At 41.0% G+C, this 26283-nt stretch overlaps 1 protein-coding gene across 1 annotated transcript in view; it reads right to left on the minus strand.

Moving 5' to 3' along the window:
• Nucleotides 1–26283, minus strand: part of NKAIN3 (sodium/potassium transporting ATPase interacting 3) — a 143819-nt gene that overhangs the window by 59495 nt on the left and 58041 nt on the right. The window contains exon 3 of the mRNA XM_058178523.1: nucleotides 13510–13590. Within this exon, the coding sequence (XP_058034506.1) occupies nucleotides 13510–13590 (81 nt within the window). The remainder of the gene's footprint in view (nucleotides 1–13509; nucleotides 13591–26283) is intronic.

A 26283-nucleotide genomic window follows, 5' to 3' on the forward strand; every position in this document is an offset into this window, starting at 1 on the left:
ATGCCAGAGGAAGATTTTATGCCACATAAAATTTGCCAATCACTATGGCAATGATATGTAAGATGATTACATATCTGATGATTTTTCCCTTGTAGGTCTTCTATTTTAATCTTCTTTCATTATATTACCTTGCATGATACTATAACGTAAACTCCCTAATGTCAAAGCTTAGGATAGCATGTGAGTTCTAGCCCATACATACAGTACATACATAATCTCTTTCCAATTAATGAATTTAGTTAACTGAATTCTCAATTTATTTTCCCAAATATTTTACAAGCTAAAAACTATTTGCAATTCAATTAATGTAAACTTTTCAAGTGCTTATTTTTTGTCTACCAAACACCTGATTTTATTTTGTGTCTAAGGATGAAAAAAAAAGTAGTACAACAATTGAATGTAATGTTTTCAAAATAAGAAATCAATGATACTTTCCTCTAGCAGTTTTAAGTGCTTCTTGAACCTACTCTGGTGCCTAAGAGGAAATTCCAGGATGTACACTTTACAACATGAACTTCATGTTTTCATGCCTATCTGCATTCTGTAATATTTCATCTGGAGTAGAAACCTGGAAATTTCAAAAGGTTACTTCTATTTGTGATTGTTGAATTGTCCAAGTAATATTATTAATATTAATTGTCCAAGTACATATTTTGGAATTCAGTCACACAGGAGTGCTGATATTATATTGCCCTGGAATAACCATCTTCTTCTCTGTACTGTATGCTAATATATATCTCAAGGTTTATATATCTTTTGAGACTTTCTTCTTCTGCTGATAGGTTTAGTGTTTTAACTATTAAAAGCCAGTGTATTTTGGAGATTTCATTATGAAGCTCACCTTGAACTTATTTTGATATTACTTTTGGTATTTTAAAGGCTATTTCATTTCATTTTTCCAAATTTTTAAAATTTTAACTTACTTGAATACTTTTTGTTTCTGTTCCATTGATGTCACTTGTTATTGGTGTTTAATTTCATTTTATATTTCATGTTTGCATTTGATTTCAGTTTAAGAGCCCGTATATTATTTTGTCTTTTTAGTGCGTTCTATATATAAAAATAAAAAATCATATATATTAACAACTAATTCCCTTGAAAATAAATCAGAATATTATTTACTCCCATATTTTCTAGTTTTTTCAATGTATTTTCACAGTAGCTAACATTAGTTAATGTTTACAATGTTTTAATACATATGCAATCAGACAGAGAGTTGTTATCAACTTTATTTTTGTATCTCACTTTGCTTAATCATGATCACAATATGGCACCTCAAAAGGTTATGCAGCATCCCTAGGCTATGTAGTTATTACTAATAATATTACTTTATTTCCAACAATGAACACTTCTGAGTGCCTTCAAAAGTATAAGGGATTTCTTTGGGCTTACTCAGAATGTACTGAACACGGAACTTTTAACAGTGTAGTCATTTTTTTCTCTCCAAATCTTGAATGAAGGTTTTGAGAGCATGCAATCAAAATACAAGTTCTAATCAATAAGAAAGAGTTAAAGGGAGAAATCTTTATTAAAAGCAAATTTTGCCAATTTCAACATTTGGATGTCAAATTTACTGGAAGTAAAAAAAATGAAAAACATAATGGGCCAACGGTCAAATGATTTGGCATTTTATATTTCATTTTGCAGTTACAACAAATTAAGTAGATTATAAAATGTATCTCAAATTGTAGTAATAAAACGTATCTTGGAAAGTTTTTTATTGGGACCTCAGTAGTGGAAATACATGTAAGGCAAGATATCATTTTCCCATTCATAATTCTCTTCTGTTTTTTTATCTCGGTGAAGACAATTTTATAGCATGAGTGCTGGAGCTGCAAGTTAGTAGGCTGGCCACTACAGGAGCATTCACCATATTCTACCAACTTATCTCACTACTTTGTGTTCAAGATACTGGGCTACCTTTTGATCATTTCACTGGGTTTCATAAACAGAGCAGGTGGCTGACTTTTCTCCTTGTTTCCTTCTTCACCACCACCATATATATATGTGGCCCTGGCTGGTTGGTCTGTTAGATGTACTGTTAGCTTATGAGGGGAAAACCTTAACATTCTGAGGACTATAATGGGGAAAACAATCATAGGACAGCATGAAAATACTTCTCCCACTCCCCCTCCTCTCTGTGTGTATATGTGTATGTAAATCCAGCAGCTGTTATCAAAGGGCCTAAGTGTCTTGCTACTTATTTAGACATAAAAGGGAGACAGTAGATGTTTTATTTTTATTCAACAATTCAAGTAAGTAATGGAGAGCAAAAAAAAAATGTCAGCATAATCTGTAGTCTTTAAGATGCCAAGAGATGGCTGCTTTTGGTCAATGGAAAAGTATTTTGACTGACATCTTGGAAAATCCTTGCCAGCTATTGACATCATTGAGCTTGAAGAACCAGGGATCTGATATACAAATAATGCAGCTTCCTACGTGAACAACTTTTTGGAAGTAAAAAACAAACTAAACCAATCTGGTTTCCTTAACTGTGACATCTGCCTAAGCGTTAGGGTGTCCTATTTCAAAGAATGGTGGGTGTGCTACTTAAAGTCATTAAAAGTTCATTTAAATCAATTCTATAGATAGAACACATGCCTCAAATATTAGCTATGTTTATAATTCTGACTATGGAGTGTGAAATATAATAGCAAGTGTGATAATGACTTTTCCTCACATTCCCCAAACAGATTGTAAATTGAAGATGGCATCTATGGCTAGGAAAGCCTAGTTTCCAATTCTGTTAATGATTAACTTTATTAACAAAAGCCCCTTCCCATTTTCTGGCAGAAATTCTATAAAATGCCATTCTTTATCAGCTACCGATGATAAATGTTCCTACAGCCAAGGAAGAATGATACAAGTCTTGCCATTTTTCAAAATGTGCTAATGGCAGAGGTGTGAAAGGAAAGCACTCTCAAAAAGTTTGAGATATCCAATTCTAGAAATACAATGTAAAAATTTTGTTAGACTTTTGCGATCTTTATATAATTACTGATGCTTATAAATTATTATTGCATAAAGATAGGAGCAACCATGTTGATGAGTTTTTTTTCAGCATTCTTGGACAACCAATTTTTTTAAACTTTGTGGGGTAATGGTTTAGAATGTTGGCAGATGACTACACATAGGTCCAAATACAACTGATATATTTAGATCTATTTTAATTTTGCTTTCAACTTAGATATAGATCTAAAACTATTTTGACTTACCTTGAGGGATAACCTATATCCATGATAGCGAACCTATGGCACATAGGTAAGCACATGTAAACATATCAGTGGGCATGCGAGCTCAGTTCGGCCCACATGCGCCCACCAGGCAGCTGACTTTCAGGCCTACTGGGCCACCAGAAGTAAGGTAATGGGCTGTTTTCTGCGTCCAGAGGGCTTCGGGGGTGGGGATGGGGAAGGCCCATTTTTCTCTCTCCCCAGCCTCCAGAGCCTTTTTAGGAGGGCAAAAACGGCCTTTCCCACCCCCACCCCGGAGGCCCTCTGGAGGCTGGAAACGGCCCGTTTACCAACTTCAAGTGAGACCGGCAAACAGGCCATTTCTGGCCTCCCAAGGGAAAGCCATTTTCACCCTCCCCAAGCTCCTAGAAAGGCTCCGGAGCCTGGAGAGAGAGAGAAACGGGGCTACTGGGCCCAACATGCCATCATATGACAGGAAGGGGGGAGTGGGGGGAGCACGCTCATGCATGGGGTTGGAGTGCATAGAATTATGGTTGTGGGCACATGTCTTCCCCCCCGCTCCACTCCTGGTATGTGATGGCAAAAAGATTAGCCATCACTGACTTACATCATCAAAAAGGAAAGCTTAAACCAGTAGGAGAAGATGTAAATCCAGGCAGAAGTTTCAATTTTAAGAAGGTGAGCTTCATGACAAAGGATCAAGTGACAAGATGCTTGAAAATGGTTCTCTAAAACCTGAACTGAACTTTTTCTAAAGGAAGAGGTAATGGCCCACTGAGCTCCAAAATGAAATGGGAGTTTTTTCATGCCTACTATATGTTGATGCACTTAGGAGAATATGTTTCTAGAACAAAAGTTATTGCTGCTATAACATGATTTCCTTCAAGGAAGTAGGATTCTCAGTTGTCAAAATAGCAAAGCCACTGCCAATCCAATAGGAAATGAGCCTCAAAAATGTCATTTAATATAGTCCTTTTAAGACACAAAATAAACATCTAAGAACATCTCATTTTACATGACAGCAGTGATAGTTTCTTTGCTGAATACATCTCTCTAGATACATCTCTGTTCCTTGCTTTTGACAGAATGAATGTCCTTTGGACTTTGAAAAAGCAGGGCAGAAAGAATTTTGGTGCTTTTGAATGCTGGTATTGGAGAAGACTCCTGAGTATTCTATGGTTAGACAAAAGTAAATAAATGAAATGTTGAACAAATCAACCTCAAGGTCTCATAATAAATGAGCAGACTCAAAAGATCATATTTTGGACATAATATTAAGATCTAGCTTGTGGAAAAGTCTATAATGTTGGGACAAGTGGAAAGAAAGAGAAGAAGATAAGGAAGACCAGTGTGGATTAATTCAATTGTAACAATGATAGATGCACCATTGGAAGGCATGCACCAAGTTAAAGACAGATCCTTCTATGGAAAATCTATTTTTCTGTTTGCAGATAATTTCTCATAAAGCAATTCAAAGGGAAAATTGTCCTTATGTGGTTACATTTATTTATAGTAATTGTTACTGGCACCTTATCTTTAACTAGACAACTAAAAAGAACTTAATGTAAGGTGTTTAAATGAACTTTTCCCTCTAAATTTCTAAATGAACTGTGAACATTAGCTCTAGACAGATAATAAAATAAATTCTTCATGTATTATTTTCTTACAAGCTGTCAGAAACATTTACCATCAAACTTTTGGCATGTCTTTCTGAGTGGTGATATTTAAATAATATATTAATGTGGTATAAAATGTCAGTATACATCATCACATTGTGCAAATACCAAGCACAATTGTATATAATACACCTTGAAAATGGAAATCTTTATACATCAATTTTTGTGCTGAGCTTTTAACAATCTCAACAAAGAGATGAAGCCCAGCTTTAAAAAGTACTCCACTAAATTTTGTATATTCACTAAAACTCCATATCTGAGTTAGCAGCTTTTCATAACGATAGTTTAAATCAAGAAAATGTTAGATACCGTATGGTAACATCTCTCATCTTTCCTGTAAATTGCTGCCGGTGGTTTTTGAAAACACCGGAAATTGCTTGCAATTGACAATGTGACACACTACAAGGATAGTTTGACTTGACTTTTGCACATTTACACAAAACTGTCTTACATTATTCATGCATAGCATTCAACACTTAGGCAATTATCAGAATCATTGATTTCTGAAATCCAGAGACTTCCTTTCACACTAGACTAAAAATCTCTTTTTGTCCACTTTAGAAAGATCAAATTAACATGGTAGCCAACAAAAAAAATTAACTGTTTCAAGGATCACTAATTCTACTGATTTTCTCCATGCCATCATGCCAACACTTTTTAGAACATCCTATACTGGATTTTTATTGAAACTGAAGTTATAAAGGAGAAAAAATCATTAGGAACGAAATAAAACAAATTATTAATTGATACGAGAGAGTTAAAAAGCACCAAAGGCTTTGATTGCAGTATTTAAAATCATTTAAATGTATTCATATAAGCATTAACTATGTGGTCCCTAAGAAATGACTCCAATTTTGATAGCATGGAATCAATTGAGAATATTTGAATTTACTGAATCCTATTATGATAGAATATATTTGTAAAAATTTAACTGATCTAAAAGGTACTTGGGGAAGAGCAAAGTAATAAGAACAAAACATTATCCCCTGATTGAATTTTCCCTCTGGATATATCATAGCAAGCAGCACTTTCTATTAATGACATTTCCCCGTTTTTCCCTTGGAATACAGTCACAGCATGCTTAGAATCTGACTATTTGAAGTTAAAACAAGAACTGAAAAAAACACCAAACCCCACTCACTACAATTCTTTTTTGTCAACTCTTCTGAAGTTGTTTTTAGTAAATAAATATAGAGGTTAATGTATCACTGACAGTTTGGTTCAGAGCCCCTTATTTTATATATTTCAATTTAATTACATACATTTTATTTAAATATATTTCATTTCAAACAGGAAGCAGCAGGTGAAGCTAAGCAAGATCACATCAAATACCTGTACAATTAGCACAGGGGCCCCCCAAGGCTGTGTGCTCTCCCCACTTCTCTTCTCTCTGTATACCAATGACTGCATCTCCAATGATCCATCTGTTAAGCTACTGAAGTTCGCAGATGACACAACAGTGATTGGTCTCATTCGAGACAATGACGAATCCGCATATAGACGAGAGGTCGAACGACTAGCCTTGTGGTGCAACCAAAACAATCTGGAACTGAACACACTCAAAACCGTAGAAATGGTGGTAGACTTTAGGAAAAACCCTTCCATACTTCCACCTCTCACAATACTTGACAACACAGTATCAACAGTAGAAACCTTCAAATTTCTGGGTTCTATCATATCGCAAGATCTCAAATGGACAGCTAACATCAAAACATCATTAAAAGAGGACAAGAAAGAATGTTCTTTCTGCGCCAACTCAGTAAGCTCAAACTGCCCAAGGAGCTGCTGATCCAATTCTACAGAGGAATTATTGAGTCTGTCATTTGCACCTCTATAACTGTCTGGTTCGGTTCTGCAACCCAACAAGAAAAACACAGACTTCAGAGGATAATTAGAGCTGCAGAAAAATAATTGCTACCAACCTGCCTTCCATTGAGGACCTGTATACTGCACGAATCAAGAAGAGGGCCGTGAAAATATTTGCAGATCCCTCGCATCCTGGACATAAACTGTTTCAACTCCTACCCTCAAAACGACGCTATAGAGCACTGCACACCAGAACAACTAGACACAAGAACAGTTTTTCCCCGAAGGCCATCACTCTGCTAAACAAATAATTCCCTCAACACTGTCAGACTATTTACTGAATCTGCACTACTATTAATCGTTTCATAGTTCCCATCACCAATCTCTTTTCACTTATGACTGTATGACTATAACTTGTTGCTGGCAATCCTTATGATTTATATTGATATATTGATCATCAATTGTGTTGTAAATGTGGTACCTTGATGAACGTATCTTTTCTTTTATGTACACTGAGAGCATATGCACCAAGACAAATTCCTTGTGTGTCCAATCACACTTGGCCAATAAAATTCTATTCTATTCTATTCTATTCTATTCTATTCTATTCTATTCTATTCTATTCTATTCTATATATTTTATAATACTGATCATATTCCTATTTCAATCATTGTTTTAGTTTATGCTTGCACTGCATTTAGCTACAGCATCATAATTCATAAAATTACTATGTGTTAGCAAAGCACATCATATAAATGCCAAACTCAGCAGCATTTACTCTTTCTCTAATTTCACTTCCATTTGGATTTAACATATGTAAATTATGCCTTTATATTCCACAATCTGAAGCTACTGCATTTTCTGTCAATGAAATGCATGTATCAGTTCAACATCAGTTCTGTTGACTACCATTTTTTCCCCTTTATGATGCAGAAAAAGAGGAAGGATTAACCTGTCTTACTTCCTTTCTATTGCAGTTATGTCTAGAAAAAAGTTTAAAGCTGGAATAACCAAAGGCCGCTCCTTTTTAGGACTGTCCATGCCATATCTAACATCTAAGACGTCTAACATCTAACATCTTAGACGACACATATCCGACATTCCCAAATCGTACAAGCAATGACTATGACAACTTAACACATATAGATTTCACAGATGATAACGTTGGAAAAGCTCTTCGCAACTTGAAACCATCTCTATCCATTGGACCTGATGGTCTTTGTGCTTACTTCTTAAAAAAACTTTCTACTAATTTAGCAGAACCCCTAAGTATAATCTTCAATAAAGCTTTCACAACCAGTTCCCTTCCCAATCTTTGGTCTCTAGCCGCAGTCATTCCAATCTTCAAAAAAGGTGACCCCAGCTTAGTTGAAAATTACAGACCAATCTCCCTATGCTGCGTCACCTGCAAAGTAATGATGGAATCCATCATTAACCAATCCATCACCCTCCACTTAGAAATACACAACTTACTCTCAAATAAACAATTTGGCTTCAGAAAACAATTATCATGCAACTTACAACTTTTCCACTGTAAAAACCTATGGACTACAAATCTTGATATAGGCAAAAAAATTGATACAATCTACATAGATTTCTGCAAAGTTTTTGACTCAGTAGTACATGATAAACTTCTCCTAAAATTAAAATCCTATGGCATTTCTGGACCCCTACACAATTGGATTTCTGCTTTTTTGTCTAACAGACAACAAGTGGTTAAAATTGGTAATGCTCTATCAAATCCTGTTCCTGTCAAGAGTGGTGTTCCTCAAGGTAGTATTCTTGGACCAACTCTCTTTATAATATACATAAATGACCTTTGTGACCATATCTCTAGTAACTGTGTTCTCTTTGCTGATGATGTCAAACTGTTTAACACCACCGAAAATACATCTACCATTCAAAAAGATCTTGACCATCTAACCGCTTGGTCTTAAATTTGGCAACTACGGGTATCAATCTGCAAATGCTCGGTCTTGCATATTGGTAAAAAGAACCCAATCACTAAGTACATGCTTGATGGTCACTACCTTACAGACGACCCCCACCCTGTCAAAGACCTTGGTGTTCTCATATCTAATGATCTAAGTGCCAAAGCCACTGCAACTACATAGCAAAAAAGGCTCTAAGGGTTGTTAACCTAATCCTGCATAGTTTCTTTTCTAAGAACACCACACTGCTGACCAGAGCATATAAAACATTTGCTAGGCCAATTCTTGATTACTGATTATGTTACTGCTCGCCTGTCTGGAATCCATACCATATTTCTGACATCAATACAGTTGAGCGTGTCCAGAGGTATTTTACGAAAAGAGTTCTCCACTCCTCCGCAACCAACAAAATACCTTATTCCACCAGACTTGAAATCCTGGGGTTAGAAAACTTGGAACTCCGTCGCCTTCGACAGGACCTGGTTTTAGCTCATAGAATAATCCGTTGTAACATCCTTCCTGCCAATGACTACTTCAGTTTCAACTACAATAACACAAGAGCTACCAATAGATTTAAACTTAATGTCAACCGCTCCAGTTTGGATTGCAGAAAATATGATTTCTGTAACAGAATTATCTGTGCTTGGAATGCATTATCTGACTCTGTGGTCTCTTCTCATAGCCCCAAAAGCTTTAAACAAAATCTATCCACTGTTGACCTCACCCCATTCCTAAGAGGACTCTAAGGGGCGTGCATAAGAGCACAAACGTACCGTTCCTGTCTTTTGTTTCTTTCCATATATATATATATATATATATATATATATATATATATATATATATATATATATATATATATATATATATATATATATATATGTTTTCTGAGGTTTTCGCGGGTGTTTGTATGTAGGTCTTTGGTTATTTGGGTTTTCTCCCGCGTAAAATTGGAAGTGTCTTGGCGACGTTTCGACAAAGTCTCATTCATCATCTTCAGGCTTCAGCTTCGTGCTTCTGGGAGCAATGTGTGATTGCAGCTGTTTCTTCCTTTTTAACTGCTAGTGGGAGTTTGAACTGATTGGGTGTGCTCTGATTGGATGGGGGTTTTTTTGTGCTCTGATTGGCTGGGGGTGTGTCCTGTGTTGTTGGGGGCTTGGTTGTGCTCAGATTAGTCTGAGTTGCAGGGGGATTTGAGCTGGTGAGCTGCATTGCTGTTGTTTGGCTTCGTGTTTGTGGTCGTGCTACATCTTCATAGTGGCTGTCTGTCTGCTGTATGTATGGATTGGAGGGGTTTGAAATGGCTAATGTTGCAGCTGCGGTCTGGCTTCTGGTCCTTGGTTGTGCTTTCTGATTAGTGTGGGTTTGGGTCTGCTTTCTGGGTGGATGTGTGGTGTGACATCCTGTGTGGACCTCGTGAGTGTGGGTCTGGTGTCATTCCTCGTGTTAGGGACTCGTTTGTCAATAAGGGCGGGTTTCCAAATGGCTGGTAGGCGGGAGGTATCATCTCGTTTGTTCATGCTGTGTGGGCATTTTTCTATCTCGATGACTTCTCTGATTATTCTGTTGTTAAAGTGTTCAGTTTTGGCGATAGTTCTGGTCTTTTTAAAGTCAATATTGTGTCCTATGGCTTTAAGGTGTTGGACCAGGGAAGAAGTTGGTTCCTCTTTTTTGACTGAGTTCTTGTGTTCTTCAATGCGTGCACTTATTTTCTGTTGGTTTGTCCGATGTATGTGGTGGGGCAGGTGGGGCATGGGATTTCATATACTCCTTGATTTTCTAACTCAATTTTGTCTTTGGGGTTTCTTAGGATGGTGGATATTTTTTGGTTTGTGCAGAATGCTGTCTTGATGTTATGTTTGTGGAGGATCTTGCTGATTCTGTCTGTGGTGCCTTTTATATATGGGAGGAGGGCTATGCCGTTTTCTTGTTCTCTGTCTTGGATTTTAGTGGGGGGTTCTTTTTGGATTAGTTTGGTAATCTTATTTCTCTGGAATCCATTGGATGTTAGTACGTTTGTGAGAGTGTGTAGTTCGGTTTTTAGGTGTTGTTCGTCAGCTAAGCATTTTGTTCTAGAGATGAGTGTCTTGGCTACGGAGTTGATCTGTGCTGGGTGGTGGTGTGAGAGTGCGTGCAGATAGCGGTTTGTGTGTGTTTTCTTCTGGTAGATGGTGTGTCCTAGGGAGCCATTGGGTTTCTTGTAGACTAAGACATCTAGGAAGGGAAGTTGGTTGTTAACTTCTGTTTCCATGGTGAACTGTATTTTGGGGTGTAGGCTATTGAGGTGTGTGAGGAAGTTGTCAAGTTTTTCTTTCCCGTGTGGCCAGATTATGAAGGTGTCATCTATGTATCTGAGCCAGAGTTTGGGTTTGTGATCACATTTTTCTAGTGCTTGGGTTTCAAAGTGTTCCATGTAGAAGTTGGCAATGACAGGTAAGAGGGGTGATCCCATGGGTGCTCCTTCTATTTGTTTGTATTTTTGATGAAGTATGTGTTGGATAGGCAGTGGTTGGTCAGATCTAGGATGTGCTTGAGCTCCCACCCAATCAGTTCAAACCCTCACTAGCAGTTAAAAAGGAAGAAACAGCTGCAATCACACATTGCTCCCAGAAGCACGAAGCTGAAACCTGAAGATGACGAATGAGACTTCATCGAAACGTCGCCCAGACACTTCCAATTTTACGCGGGAGAAAATCCGAATAACCAAAGACTTACATACATACATACATACATACATACATACATACATACATACATACATATATAAATATATACTTATACTTCCTTGTTTCTCCTCATATATTTGTTTATACATTATATAATCTTTTTGTGTTATGCTTGTATATATTGTTTTGACAAAATTAAATAAATAAAATAAAAATAAATAAATATTCTTAGTAAGATTTTCAGTGGTCCTGGAAGGTTCTGCCCTTTCAATATACAGATGCAGATAATATAGATTGTTGAGATGAAGTCTTCTGCTTCTTTAATTTTTATTTCTTGGTTTTTCATCCATCTCTATTTCTCTCTCCCTCTTTCTCCTATTGTTCCCATTTGCTAGCTAGTTAACTCTTATTGATGTTTATTATATAAACATCAAGCTATATCTTTTGCTAACTGACATGTATACTTGCTCTGATTTGGATACAGGGATTGTCTATATCAGTATGTTGAGAGTAAGCTAAACTGAAAAATCTTCACTCTACTCTTGGACTCCTTTCATACTACTTAGAGAAGATCAGAGAAAAAGTAAACATAATATAAAATAATACATTATGAAAATTAGAACAGAAAACCACTTATTTTGTAAATTTTCATATGCAATCTCATAGATGTGCCATAGTTTAAACTGAAGCAAGAGGATATTTTAAAAATGTTTGTATGTATTTGTGCAATTAATACTTTAATACTTAACATTTAACATTAATACTTTATTTCCCTTTCCAAATTATGTTTAAGCCAATATCAGCATCATTGCTTATGTCTAAATTTAATGGACAAATTTATGGTACTTGAGCATCTGGTCAGTACTTTTCCAGACAGATAGAATTGCTCTATTAATGGAACTAGGTTCCCTTGCCCTCCCCCTTTAACAACAGGCACATAGAAATAAACTATGACATTTACACACAATTTAAAAGGGACAATCAAAATGCTAAAAAGAAAACAAAACAAAATGCTAAAAAGAAACCTCCTTGCCAGCAATCATCACCCAGCTAAACAACGATTAACACCAAGATAATCAAGCAGCAAACAACAGCCTAATCAAGGAACTATCAAGGAAAAAACAACACTCCCATCAACTTTGTCAGAGCAAGCTTCTATACATAAACAGAGACCAAAACCTATATCCTAGCCAGTGGTGGGATTCAAATAATTTAACAACCGGTTCTCTGCCCTAATGATTTCTTCCAACCACCAGTTCACCAAACTGCTCAGAAAGTTAACAACCGGTTCTCCCGAAGTGGTGCGAACTGGCTGAATCCCACCACTGCTTCTAGCACTGAAGATGTTATGTAGTTTGGTAAAAAATCCTTGGTTTGTTTGTCTGCACAAACAACCAAGGACATATAGCACCATGGACTCCACAGTTCAACTCTGAGCTACATATATTCTCTTCTATTGGTCTCATAAACATGTATCTTCATTTACCAGCTTGGCTGCCCCTGTCCTGTGTTGCTATCGGCTTGACTCTAAACCAGTTTATTAAAAAAATTAGGTGGGAAAGGCTACAGAAGGGAACTTTGCTTCAATATTTGTATTAAGGCTTTACTGTTCTTAAATACTAGGAATTTATGAAAAAAATGGTTGTCAAGAATCTTCTGCTCTACAAGCTCATGGTTCATATCGTGAGCTACTTTTGGCTGCAGAATAGATAGAATAACAGAACAATTAACAAGCTCAAACAACTTCAGGAAAGTAAAGTAAAAAACCAGTAACAGCAATATAGCCTCAATCAGTTTCAAAATGAATTATTAAAAGTTTTTGCAAATCAGAAAGCCAAACAAAATAATATGAAAATACCAGGAAATATCTGCTTGGAAGAATTCCATGTTATTGCTAACAAAATGTTTGAATTGTGACAAGTTAGAAGAAACTAATCATAAAAATAATTTGAAGACATGCAGACATGGAACAAGTAGTGTTTATCTAACTACCATATAAAGATGCTCTTAGAAATTTATGTATGATGTATCTCGTTATGTCAATAGATTTCCCCTAAACATATAATAATGCTATAGCAATTGTGGAAACAGAAATTCAAAAGATCCACAATTGATCCATAGTCATTGTTTTTTTTTAAAAAAGCAATGAAATACAGTATATTTTAAAAAATATCCACCCTGAAATTCTTTTAATTAAGAATCATTGTTCCATTCCATTCAGTCAAAATATGGAACCTACCTTAGATAGACCACCTACTTCCAAATAAAAGCAGATAATGAAAACATTCCATGTGACCCAGAGAGCAGTCCAAATGGAGTACTAAGTAAAGAAAGAAAAACAGATAAAAGATTATGATTATAATAAAAGATTATAAAAATATTATACACATGGATGCTGTAAATTAAACATATAAGTACACTTCTGGAAACCACCAGGCAGGGAGTTTCCAGAAAGAATTTTCTACTCTGAAATCTATAGAACTGTAGCCAGCTGCAAATCCAATATTTTTTCTTTCACTGACTGCGCACAAAGAAAGTTAGATTAATTATTTACGGTACTATATTAATCTATTGATACCAATAAATTCTGACACATTGACCTAACTGTACATTTAATTCTCATGATATATTTCTGCACTGAGTGGAAGCAATTATACCACAGCCTTATTTTGCTAAGTCTCTAAGAAATGACCAAAAGACAAGAAATCTGATAATTCAAATAAATAAATAAGCCTGTGATTAATAATGTTGTGAATTAAATTTCTCCAGATTATCAAATGATGGCATAAATACGTTCAAATTTTCCCTCTATCTAGCTAGCACATATACAACACATGTATGTATACATCAACATATAAAGAAAAGAAAGTAATAGGAACAAAATATATTATTGGAAAATCATTGGTATCTAGGTAAATTGATGAGATCAGTGAAATGACATTGCATGTATTCATTGTAGTAATTTAGCATAAAAATTCAAATTTTTTGCAGAATAATGTTATGATGTTGCAGAATAATGTTACGATTACTCCCCGACCTCCGGACCTTCCGACGCGAGCTCAAGACTTTTTTATTTCATCGCCCAGGGTTGGCCTAAGGTACTACTGTTTTAAGTGGGGTTTTATTATTGTTCTTAGAATAATTTTAATAGGTACTAGCAAATTTGAATTAGATTTTTATATTGTTTTTTAATTTATTTATAAATACTGTTTTATGTTGGCTGTAAACCGCCCTGAGTCCTTCGGGAGAAGGGTGGCATAGAAATTTAATTAATAATGATGATGGTGATGATGATGATGATGATGATGATGATGATGATGATGATGATGATGATGATGCACACAATGTCACTTTTCTTCCTTTCCCTGGTGAACATTAGTGTGTAATATGAATAGAACTTCTTTTCATGTCTACATTTATAAAATTCATAGTATGGAATTATGAATTTTAAAATCTCATTAAGATTTGCCCTTAAATGTGAAACTTTTCAAAGGTGCTTTAATCCAATCACCATGCTGAATGGAATAATTGAATATGTTGATTATGTGGCATCAAGACAGTGTTGACTTTTAGTTATTACATAGATAGATTTTCTCCATGACTTCAGTGTGTTAAACTGAATCTAATACTTTCAAATTAATTCATAGTTCAGTAGGATTCCATGCATGTACATACAAATTCACTTCTACAAATTGTACTGCAAAATCAAATCAAGCTCCACATTCAGATTAGATTCGGATTTTCACACATAGTATTTATGCATCATTTTCTTTCTGGAGTTTTAAAAATTAAATTCAGGAAAGATTTTTCATATTGTGACAAACCATAATATATTTTGTTTAATTTTATCTTAATGATTTTAGCATCTTATATGAACTGAACTGAACTATGGCTTATTCAACAATCACAATGAAATAAACCAGGGGTGTCCAAACTACGGCCCGCGGGCCAACTGCGGCCCGCGGGTCAGTTTTTATTGGCCCGCAGCAAATTCTCGGTGGACAGTGGGGTGCGGGCCCCGTCCTGGCCCCCAAGGAAGCCGCCGCTCGCCCGGTTGCAGATGCGGAGTGGCTCCGCTGAGGCGATCCCCGCCCACCCGGGGCTGCGGGCCGGCCATTCCGCCACTGGGCTGTAGGGGGCGCCCAGGACGCCCATGGCTCCAGTCCGGCCCACCAGACAGAGGAAGAGGCGGGCGGGCGGCGACGCCCATCGTCCCCACGCGGGGCTGCAGCCCCGGAAGCCAAGCGGGCGAGGCGCTCTGCTTCCCAGCCCCGCGCGGGATCCTCTCCGGGCGCAGCGATCTGCACGCGCTCAGGGGGCGCTTACTTGTCGCGGATGATGGTCTGCAGCTCCCGGATCTGGTCGTTCATGGGCAGGAGTTTGAGCTGGGCCGCCGCCGATCCCGGCCAGTCGTGACGCGTCGCCGTCGCCGGCGTGGCCGTGGCCTCCTCGGCGCCCCATCGTCCCCACGCGGGCTGCAGCCCGGAAGCCAGCGGGCGAGGCGCTCTGCTTCCCAGCCCCGCTGATCCTCTCCGGCGCAGCGATCTGCACGCTCAGGGGGCGCTTACTTGTCGCGGATGATGGTCTGCAGTTCCCGGATCTGGTCGTTCATGGGCAGGAGTTTGAGCTGGGCCGCCGCCGATCCCGGCCAGTCGTGACGCGTCGCCGACGCCGACGCCGACGTGGCCGTGGCCTCCTCGGCGCCCCCGTCGCCCGCACAGCAGCCGTTCCCGCCAGCGCAGCAGCATCGGCTGCCGGCGGCGCTGCTGCTGCTGCTGTCCGGGCTCAGGCTGTCACTGCTGCCCGGGCTGGGGCCGGCGAAGCGCAGCTGCCGAGGCCCGCCGCCGCCGCATCCCGGCCTCTGCCCCGCCGCCCACCATGCGCCGGTCGCGACAAGGCATCGCCTCCATGCGCCGCAGAAGCAGCCGCCGCGGCGCCCCGCCACCCGCTCCGCCTTACCTCAGCCGCCGGCCCGTGTGGCGGCCCGGGACGCGGGCGCGCTCGCCCGCTCCCATTGGCCGCGCGCCTGCCGCTCCGCTCCGCGCCGCCACTTGGCGTTCGGAGGAGGGGCGGTGCCCGCCCACTCGCCCCTAGTTAGCCCGTCCCTTTCTGGCCTGGGTGGGAGCGCGTGGCACACCTGAGTGGCTGCGAGGCGGTGCGGGCCTCGCCTGGGCCTCCCGGAGTCCCTCCATTGGCTGCTGTGTCTCCCTCAGTGGGAAGAGAGTTCATGACGGACGGCGGAAAATCCCAGTAAATACATGCTGGTTGCCAAAAGCTTGACTTTTGATGTAACTGGGGATGCTGCGAAGGTCATAAATGCAAAGACTGGTGGTAAGTCACTTTTTTCAGTGCTGTTGTATTGGTCGCTAAATGAGTGGTTGCAAACCGAGGATTACTGGTAGCCGCTGTCAGTATTTAGGTCTCTATGTATTTAGGTTTCTATGCCCATAGCCACATCCACTCAGTCACATGAGGAGTTAGCCACGCCCACCAGTCACATGACCACCAAGCCACACCCCAAAATAAGCCACGTCCACAGAACTGGTACAAAATTTTTTACCCCCCCCCCCCCCCCCCCCGGTGGCCCGGGCCTTTGCTTATTTTTCTGTATTTGGCCCTCACTCAAAAAACTTTGGACACCCCTGAAATAAACCATGTCTTAACAAGTTGCATGAACTAGTACAGGGGGCGTGCATAAGTGCACTAATGTGCCTATCATTCCTGTCATTGTATTTTTTATTCTCTAATAAAAGCGAATAAAAAATTATTCTATTATTCTCTTAGTCTTAAGTCTTATTCTTATTCTTATTCTCTTAATTCCAATAAATAAATAAACTAAACCTTAATCCCAATTGGCTATAAATTTTAAACAGAAAATGAGGAAGAGGAAATACTTTCCCTTCCAGTAGTAGTTCATTCAAAATCTTTCCTCTTATTAACTGCTTTCATTCCACAAGTAAAATAATTCATAGCAACATTGAAAATGGGCTTGGACTACAAGACTTCCAAGATTCCTTCCAGCTCTATTCTGATCGATTGATTTATATAAATATCAGTCCTTGTCTGTTATTGCAAAAAGTCATTTTTGGAAAAAAAAGTTTAAAAACCATGCTTGATGCTTAAAGTTGCTGTTCTATGGAACAGCAACTTTACTGTAGTGACTGAATTTTTAAGATGATTAGAAAACATGTTCATCTCCACCATCATTCCAATTGTACAATGTATTGTTAACTTCAGTTATGCATTAAGAATGCCAGCCATAGCTGCAGAAATATAGAAACACGCTCACAATCATTCTTATCTAGTTCACTTAAATTTCTGGCAGACAAGGGACCAAAGCAACAGGACAGAAAATGAAAGTGATTGGCTTAAAATTTATCAAAATCATTTCTCAAAGAGATAGTCTACCTTATCAAATATTCTACACTATTTTTTAAGGTCAGATGAAGTTGGCTTTCTTATTGTTTCTTAATATATGTAGGTTGGCTTAACTCCAAATAATCTAGTTTTGTATCTTCTGGCTCCTGCATTTTGTACCTTTTTAAAGATTTAGTTTCTTTCCCCATTAATCACCATCTATTTCTACAGGTTTTTACTATTATACACATTTCAATGTAAAAAAAGCTTGTTATTTGTTTATAATCATAAATGAAAACATGAAATCCATTTATTCTCCCTTAGGAGTAAAAAAAAATCATATTTCCACATTAACATACAGTTAAGGTGTGTTAATACAGTTAAAAATACAGTAAAAAGAAAACAAATCAATATTACATAACCTTTATGTAGCACTTATTTAGAAATTCAGTTTGATTAACTAATAAAGTTTTGTTCCTGACTCAAACATATATCAGCTAATTGGTTACTTGGGAACTTACAGATATGATTCAAGGTGCTGATTGTCACCTTTAAGGTTACACCCCAAAACAATCACCTCTAAATTCAGCCTGCTTGCCAGTGAGATCTAGCCCTTAGAGCAGGAGTCTCCAAACTTGGCAACTTTAACTTTTTTATTTTATTTTTATTTATTTATTTTGTCAAACCCAACAATATATATGTATAAGCATGAACAACAAACTAACAAACAGGAAGCAGCAGGTGAAGCTAAGCAAGATCACATCAAATACCTGTACAATTAGCACAGGGGCCCCCCAAGGCTGTGTGCTCTCCCCACTTCTCTTCTCTCTGTATACCAATGACTGCATCTCCAACGATCCATCTGTTAAGCTACTGAAGTTCGCAGATGACACAACAGTGATTGGTCTCATTCGAGACAATGATGAAACCGCATATAGACGAGAGGTCGAACGACTAGCCTTGTGGTACAACCAAAGCAATCTGGAACTGAACACACTCAAAACCGTAGAAATGGTGGTAGACTTTAGGAGAAACCCTTCCATACTTCCACCTCTCACAATACTAGACAACACAGTATCAACAGTTGAAACCTTTAAATTTCTAGGTTCTACCATATCACAAGATCTAAAATGGACAGCTAACATCAAAAACATCATCAAAAAAGGACAACAAAGAATGTTCTTTCTGCGCCAACTCAGTAAGCTCAAACTGCCCAAGGAGCTGCTGATTCAGTTCTACAGAGGAATTATTGAGTCTGTCATTTGTACCTCTATAACTGTCTGGTTCGGTTCTGCAACCCAACAAGAAAGACACAGACTTCAGAGGATAATTAGAACTGCAGAAAAAATAATTGCTACCAACCTGCCTTTCATTGAGGACCTGTATACTGCATGAATCAAGAAGACGGCCGGGAAAATATTTACAGATCCCTCACATCCAGGACATAAACTGTTTCAACTCCTACCCTCAAAACAACGCTATAGAGCACTGCACACCAGAACAACTAGACACAAGAACAGTTTTTTCCCGAAGGCCATCAGTCTGCTAAACAAATAATTCCTTCAACAATGTCAAACTATTTACTAAATCTGCACTACTACTAATCTTCTCATCATTCCCATCACCAATCTCCTTCCACTTATGACTGTATGACTGTAACTTTGTTGCTGGCAATCCTTATGATTTATATTGATATATTGACCATCAATTGTGTTGTAAACGTTGTACCTTGATGAACGTATCTTTTCTTTTATGTACACTGAGAGCATATGCACCAAGACAAATTCCTTGTGTGTCCAATCACACTTGGCCAATAAAAAAAAATTCTATGAAATAACCACACACATTGAATACAACCAAAGGGAACATTAGGACAGGAACGGTAGGCATGCTGGTGCTCTTATGCATAGCCCTTACAGACCTCTTAGGAATGGGGTGAGGTCAACATTAGACTGTCTTTGGTTAAAGTTTTGGGGAATTTGGGATGAGACCACGGAGTCAGGTTTGTTGTGCTTTGCTTTGCTGGTTGAGGAATTCTGGGAGTTGAAGTTTACAAGTCTTAAAGTTGCCAAGTTTGGAGACCCCTATTTTAGGGGTTTGCTGAAAATCCCAAATTTGAGGGAAAGCTATTTATAAGAACTTAGTGGTCAAATATTCTGAGTGATGGCCTATTACCTCTGAAGTGGCCTACAACTAATACAGGCCCTCAATATTACATTTTTAAAGAATTGTGAAAAAAGGGGTCCCCTATATAGAACAGAATTATCAACTCTCAAAGATTAAAGGCCATTCAGTTTCCAGATGTGTCTAAATATAAGAACACTTTCAACTGATCCTAGGGTAATATGTAGGCATGTTCTATTTATTTAGAAAAGTTATATGATCGCACACATACTCTCAGTGACCCTAAGCAATTTACAAAAAATAAAAAATCCAATGTAAAAAAAATAAAAATAGTTTTAGTTTTCCCCCTGACAGTAACAAACAATCAAATAAGCCACTTGATCGACTGTATCCTACTTTGGGTTCCCCAGACCCACTTGCAAAACCAGGTCTTTATGGCCTTGTGAAAGAATGTTAAAGTGAGGGCCAGTCTAACTTCTGTGGGGATGATATTCTAAAGGGAGGAAGCCACCATGGAAAAGGCCCTTTTTCTGGGTCCCACTAGATGTATCTTCTTAGGTCCCACAACATTCGCTGCCTCTCCATCTTGTGAGTTGTGGATGTAACCAGGAAGAGACGGTCCTTCAGATAACTTGGTCCCAAGACATGTACAGCCTTAATGGTAACACCCAGCACTTTGAATTGCTACACACACACACACACACATCCATACACATGTATTTATGTGCAGATACATGCACGCATATAAACACACAATAGATATATTATTTTCACTGACAGAAATGGAAAGATTATAATAGATCGTTAGATTTCATCCTAGTATAGCAATTAATGTCTTCTATGGGTCCAGCAACTCATCATGTATTCTGCACCAAACCAAGGAAGAAAGGATACACATGTAGAAGATTTGTTTACGATAACACACTGGAATACAATCACACACACACACACACACACACACACGGTGGCCCAGATTTAAAATCCAAGGTCTTTTTTTCCCAAAGATATACATTTGGGGCATTTTTTTAAATTTTATTTGAACATCATAAAGTATAGTTCCAGGTTTAAATAACAGGCCTGTCTAGCTTAGGAATCATTTGTTAAATACAATGAACTGATGAGTGGAAATGAGATGAAAGAATACAGAAAAGTGTTTGGATCATTTATAAACATTTATAAACCCAATAATGAATCATAATATAACTGATGAGTATTAACTTAGAAAAAGTTCCACATAAGGTATGTTTGTTTTATGTAATGAAAAAAGATTAAAGTGTACAGGTCCAATCATCAGAAAACAGGAGAAAAGCAAACATAGGTAACTATACACTAATTAGCTTCAAATTAATTCTAAGCAAAACTTCAGAACAGATTATGAAGCGTTTGATCTTCGAGCATTTAGAAAAGTGTGTCTTGCTTGTCAGGAACCAAGCAGGGGTTTATAAAAAATAAATCACACCATGGCAGTTTCATCTTTTTATTTAATAAATTGACTATTTTAGTTAAAGGGGAGAATGAGGTGGACATAATGTACTTTGACTTCAGCAAACCATTAAACAAAGTTTCCTTACATTTTTGCAAATTATGAACTAAACCAGGGTTCTATTCCAGAAGAGAGACAAAGAGCAACTGGTATGACAGCAGGAAAAAAATTGTAAAGATAAGACTTGTTAACAATAGAACAGATTATGTCACAAAGTGCTAAACCAATGATGGCTAACCTTTTTGCCATCACGTGCCAGGATGGGATGGGTGGGTGGGGGGAAGATTCACACATGCGTGTGCCCACACCCATAATTCTATGCACCCCTCCCCGCCGCTCCTGGCACGCAATGGACCGGTAGGCCTGTTTTTCTTTCTCACCTGGCACCAGGTCCTCTCTATGCATCTGGAGAGGGCGAAAACAGCTTTCCCCAGCCCCTCTGAGGGGGTGCCGCTCCGAGAGTGGGGAGCTGCTCCAAGAGGGGTACTGCTCCCAGAGCGGAAAGCCGCTCTAGGAGTCTCTGGAGGCTGGGGACAGCAAAAAAGTCACTTCCTGTCCAACTGAAAGTTGGGAAACAGGCCATTTTGGGCCTCCAGAGGGCCTGGGGAAGGCTGTTTTTGCCCTCCCTAGAGGAGGGCAAGGAACCAGGAGAGGATCTGGAACCAGGTGAGAAAGACAAATGGGCCTTCCCCACCCCCCACAGCCCCTCTGGAGGCAGGAAACAGCCTGTTTCCCTACTTCTGGTGGGCCCAGAAGGTCTGAAAATCAACTGGCTTGTGTGCGCATGCGCGCTGGAGCTGAGCCGGCATGCCCACTGATATGGCTACGTGTGCCACCTGTGGCACGCATGCCATAGGTTCGTCATCATGGTGCTAGACCCTCCTACTCTGGGAACTGGAGAGCCATTTATTGAATTTACTTTAGTGCATACTGAGATAACTTAATATTTATATAAGCTTAGCATGGAGCTAGAATATTTTGTATTTAGGTACAAACTAAGGTGTATACTACAAAGGTGTGTACTGCCCTAAATAAAAATATTGGATATTCCTTGTTTTCTATATTTTGTTTGATCTTTCTGGGCTGTTATAATTGGCAGTCTTTAATTAGAAGACTACTGGGCTGTTATAATAGGCAGCCTTTAATTAGAAGACTACATAGGGCTCAGCAGTTATTTGCACAAGGTGTCCCAAGATTTCAAACAAGAATGCAAAATTTCACTAATCTCAAGCAAGTACCAAAATTTGGCATAAATTCTGAGATGTCCCGAGTTCTAAGACATGATCGTGGGAAAGTTTAGTTCTCAACCTTAGATATATAGATTGTCCATGACTTACAAATATTTGTTTAGTGACTGTTCAAAGTTACAATGGCACTAAAAAAAATAAAAAAGTGGTTTGTGATCATTTTTCACATTAAGACCATTGCAACATCCCTATGGTCACCAGATGCTTGGCATGTATTTATGAAAGCTGCACTATCCTGGGGTCATGTGATCACAATTTGTAAGCTTCCCAACTGGCTTCTGATACTCAAAGTCAATGATGGAAATCAAATTTACTGAATGACAGAATGATTCACTTAATAACTGCAGTGATTCACTTAACAACTGTGGCAAAAAAGGTCTTAAAATGGGGCAAAACTCACTTACCGTATATACTCGAGTATAAGCCGACCCGAATATAAGCCGAGGTACCTAATTTTACCACAAAAACTGGGAAAAACTATTGACTCGAGTATAAGCCGAGGGTGGGAAATGAGGCAGCTACTGGTCAATGTAAAAAATAAAGATAGAGCCAAGTAAAATAACATGAATATTTATTTGAACGAAAAACAATAAAAGTGCAAAAGGGGGAAGGAGGATTCCCAGCTTTAGAAAATTTAGAACTACGCCGCCTTTGGTATGACCTGAGCATAGCTCATAAAATTATCTGCTACAATGTACTTCCTATCAATGACTACTTCAGCTTCAACCACAACAATACACGAGAACACAATAGATTCAAACTTAAAAGTGAACCTCTCCAATCTAGATTGCAGAAAATGTGACTTCAGTAACAGAGTTGTTAATGCCTGGAATGTGCTACCTGACTCTGTGGTCTCTTCCCAAAATCCCCAAAGCCTTAACCAAAGACTATCTAGTATTGACCTCACCCCATTCCTAAGAGGTCTGTAAGGGGCGTGCATAAGAGCACCAGCGTGCCTACCGTCCCTGTCCTAATGTTCCCTTTAGTTGTATTCCTTTTATGTATTCAATTCATGCTTATATTTATATAATTATTTAATATGTATTTGACAAAATAAAATGAATAGAATAGAATAGAATAGAATAGAATAGAATAGAATAGAATTTTTATTGGCTAAGTGTGATTGGACACACAAGGATCTACCACTTCTTTGGATGCCCTTCCCAAATTGAACACTGCAAGCATGAAAATGAGTCCTCCTTTAGCTTCCAAGGGACCAGGGTGCCTCTGAAGGTCAGTGCTCTAAGTACTAAGAACCCAGCACAAATCTAAGCCTGTATGCACACCAACAGTGAAAATACCCTGCACAGTGTCTCTTGGAAGAAGGTTAATTTTCATAGACGTTGGGGTGGCTCTTTTTTTTTTTTTTTGGCAGGGCAATAAGGGTCTCTAATATCATTAAACCCACTTTAGAAGTCTCTCTGTGTGTGTGTGTGTGTGTGTGTGAGAGAGAGAGAGAGAGAGAGAGGGAGGCTCCGGCTGAGCAAAGCGGCGGGGAGGCCGCGGGGGAAACGCGGGAAGTAGACGGAGATCTGCTTGATGGGGCGGATGGGACCTGGGCAGACGTCGATGGCCATGTGCTCCTGGATGCTGATGGGCGGCTTGTCGCCTTTGCGGTGGCTCATGCAGGTGGCGCCCGGGAAGGAGGCGGCTGCGGGGCTGCTGCGGGAGCCGCTGGTGCTGCTGGTGCTGTTGATGCTGCTGCCGCCGTTGCTGCCGCCAGGAGAGGCCGTCGCCAGCCCGGCCCTGCCGCGCCCGGCGCCCGGCCACGCTGCTGGCTGCTGGAGGAGGCGGAGGAGGGACGGGAGGCGAGCAGCGGCGGCGGCGGCGGCGGCGGCGGCGGCGGACGGCAACGGGTGGGCGGTGGAGGTGATGTCACGGCTCTGCCCAGCCCTGCCCAGGCGAGGCCAGCAAAGGGCCGGGCGAAGGCGACCGAGGCGGGGCTCGCAGCCCAGCTGAGCCGCTACGGAGGAGGAGGCGGGGCCGGCTAGGCTCGGGAAGGCAAAAGCAGGCGTTAGTCACGGGATAGACTGCTGGGATCCACGGGATAGACTGCTGCTGGAGCTGGAGGCTCAAGGAAGGAAGGAGAGGGGTGGTGGAGCTCAAGGTTCTTTAGCCCTAGACACCTGCCCGCTAGAAGGGAGGAGATCGGGCCGGCCAGTCTCCGGGAAGGTAGACGGGCCGGATTCTTACCGGGATAGACTGCTGGAGCTGGAGGCTCAAGGAAGGGAAGGGAGGGCGGCTGAGAACGGGCTCGTTTAAGGCTCTTCCAAAGCAGCCCTGCTGAACCGCTACGGAGGGAGGGAGAGGCGGGGCCGGCTAGGCTCCGGAAGGCAAAAGCAGGAGGCGTTCGTCACGGGATAGACTGCTGCTGGAGCTGGAGGCTCGAAGGAAGGGAAGGAGAGGCGGTGGAGCTCAAGGTTCTTTAGCCCTAGACACCTGCCCGCTAGAAGGGAGGAGATCGGGTCGGCCAGTCTCCGGGAAGGTAGACGGGCCGGATTCTTACTTCGGGATAGACTGCTGCTGGAGCTGGAGGCTCGAAGGAAGGGAAGGGAGGCGGCTGAGAGCGGGCTCGTTTAAGGCTCTTCCAAAGCAGCCCTGCTGAACCGCCACGGAGGGAGGGAGGCGGGGCCGGCTAGGCTCCAGGAAGGCAAAGCGGGAGGCGTTCGTCACGGGATAGACTGCTGCTGGAGCTGGAGGCTCGAAGGAAGGGAAGGGAGGCGGCTGAGAACGGGCTCGTTTAAGGCTCTTCCAAAGCAGCCCTGCTGAACCGCTACGGAGGAGGGAGGAGGCGGGGCCGGCTAGGCTCCGGAAGGCAAAAGCAGGCGTTAGTCACCGGGATAGACTGCTGCTGGAGCTGGAGGCTCAAGGAAGGGAAGGGAGGTGGCTGAGGACGGGCTCGTTTAAGGCTCTTCCAAAGCAGCCCTGCTGAACCGCCACGGAGGGAGGGAGAGCGGGCCGGCTAGGCTCCAGGAAGGCAAAACGGGAGGCGTTCGTCCACCGGGATAGACTGCTGCTGGAGCTGGAGGCTCAAGGAAGGAAGGGAGGGTGGCTGAGGACGGGCTCGTTAAGGCTCTTCCAAAGCAGCCCTGCTGAACCGCTACGGAGGGAGGGAGAGCGGGGCCGCTAGGCTCCGGGAAGGCAAACGGGAGGCGTTCGTCCACCGGGATAGACTGCTGCTGGAGCTGGAGGCTCAAGGAAGGAAGGGAGGTGGCTGAGGACGGCTCGTTTAAGGCTCTTCCAGCAGCCCTGCTGAACCGCTACGGAGGGAGGGAGAGCGGGCCGGCTAGGCTCGGGAAGGCAAAACGGGAGGCGTTCGTCACCGGGATAGACTGCTGCTGGAGCTGGAGGCTCAAGAAAGGGAAGGAGGGTGGCTGAGGACGGGCTCGTTTAAGGCTCTTCCAAAGCAGCCCTGCTGAACCGCTACGGAGGAGGAGGCGGGGCGGCTAGGCTCCAGGAAGGCAAAAGCAGGAGGCGTTCGTCCACCGGGATAGACTGCTGCTGGAGCTGGAGGCTCAAGGAAGGGGAAGGAGGTGGCTGAGGGCGGGCTCGTTTAAGGCTCTTCCAAAGCAGCCCTGCTAAACCGCTACGGAAGGGAGGGAGGCGGGGCCGCAGTAACTGAGAAAAGCCTGGCGAGGCGGCTGGGCTACCTTCTGGCCTCATGAGTCGGCCGTCCGTCCGTCCGTCACTTCTCGGCTCGGCAGCCGGTTTTGAAAAAGGTTCCGTCGCTGGGTTTTGGGACTTTGTTTTTTAAAAACACCACCTTCCTTTTCTCCCTAGTTGGGGCGTTTTCCCAGTTCCC

This window comes from Ahaetulla prasina, chromosome 3 (assembly GCF_028640845.1).
Source record: "Ahaetulla prasina isolate Xishuangbanna chromosome 3, ASM2864084v1, whole genome shotgun sequence".
Taxonomy (NCBI): Eukaryota; Metazoa; Chordata; class Lepidosauria; order Squamata; family Colubridae; genus Ahaetulla; species Ahaetulla prasina.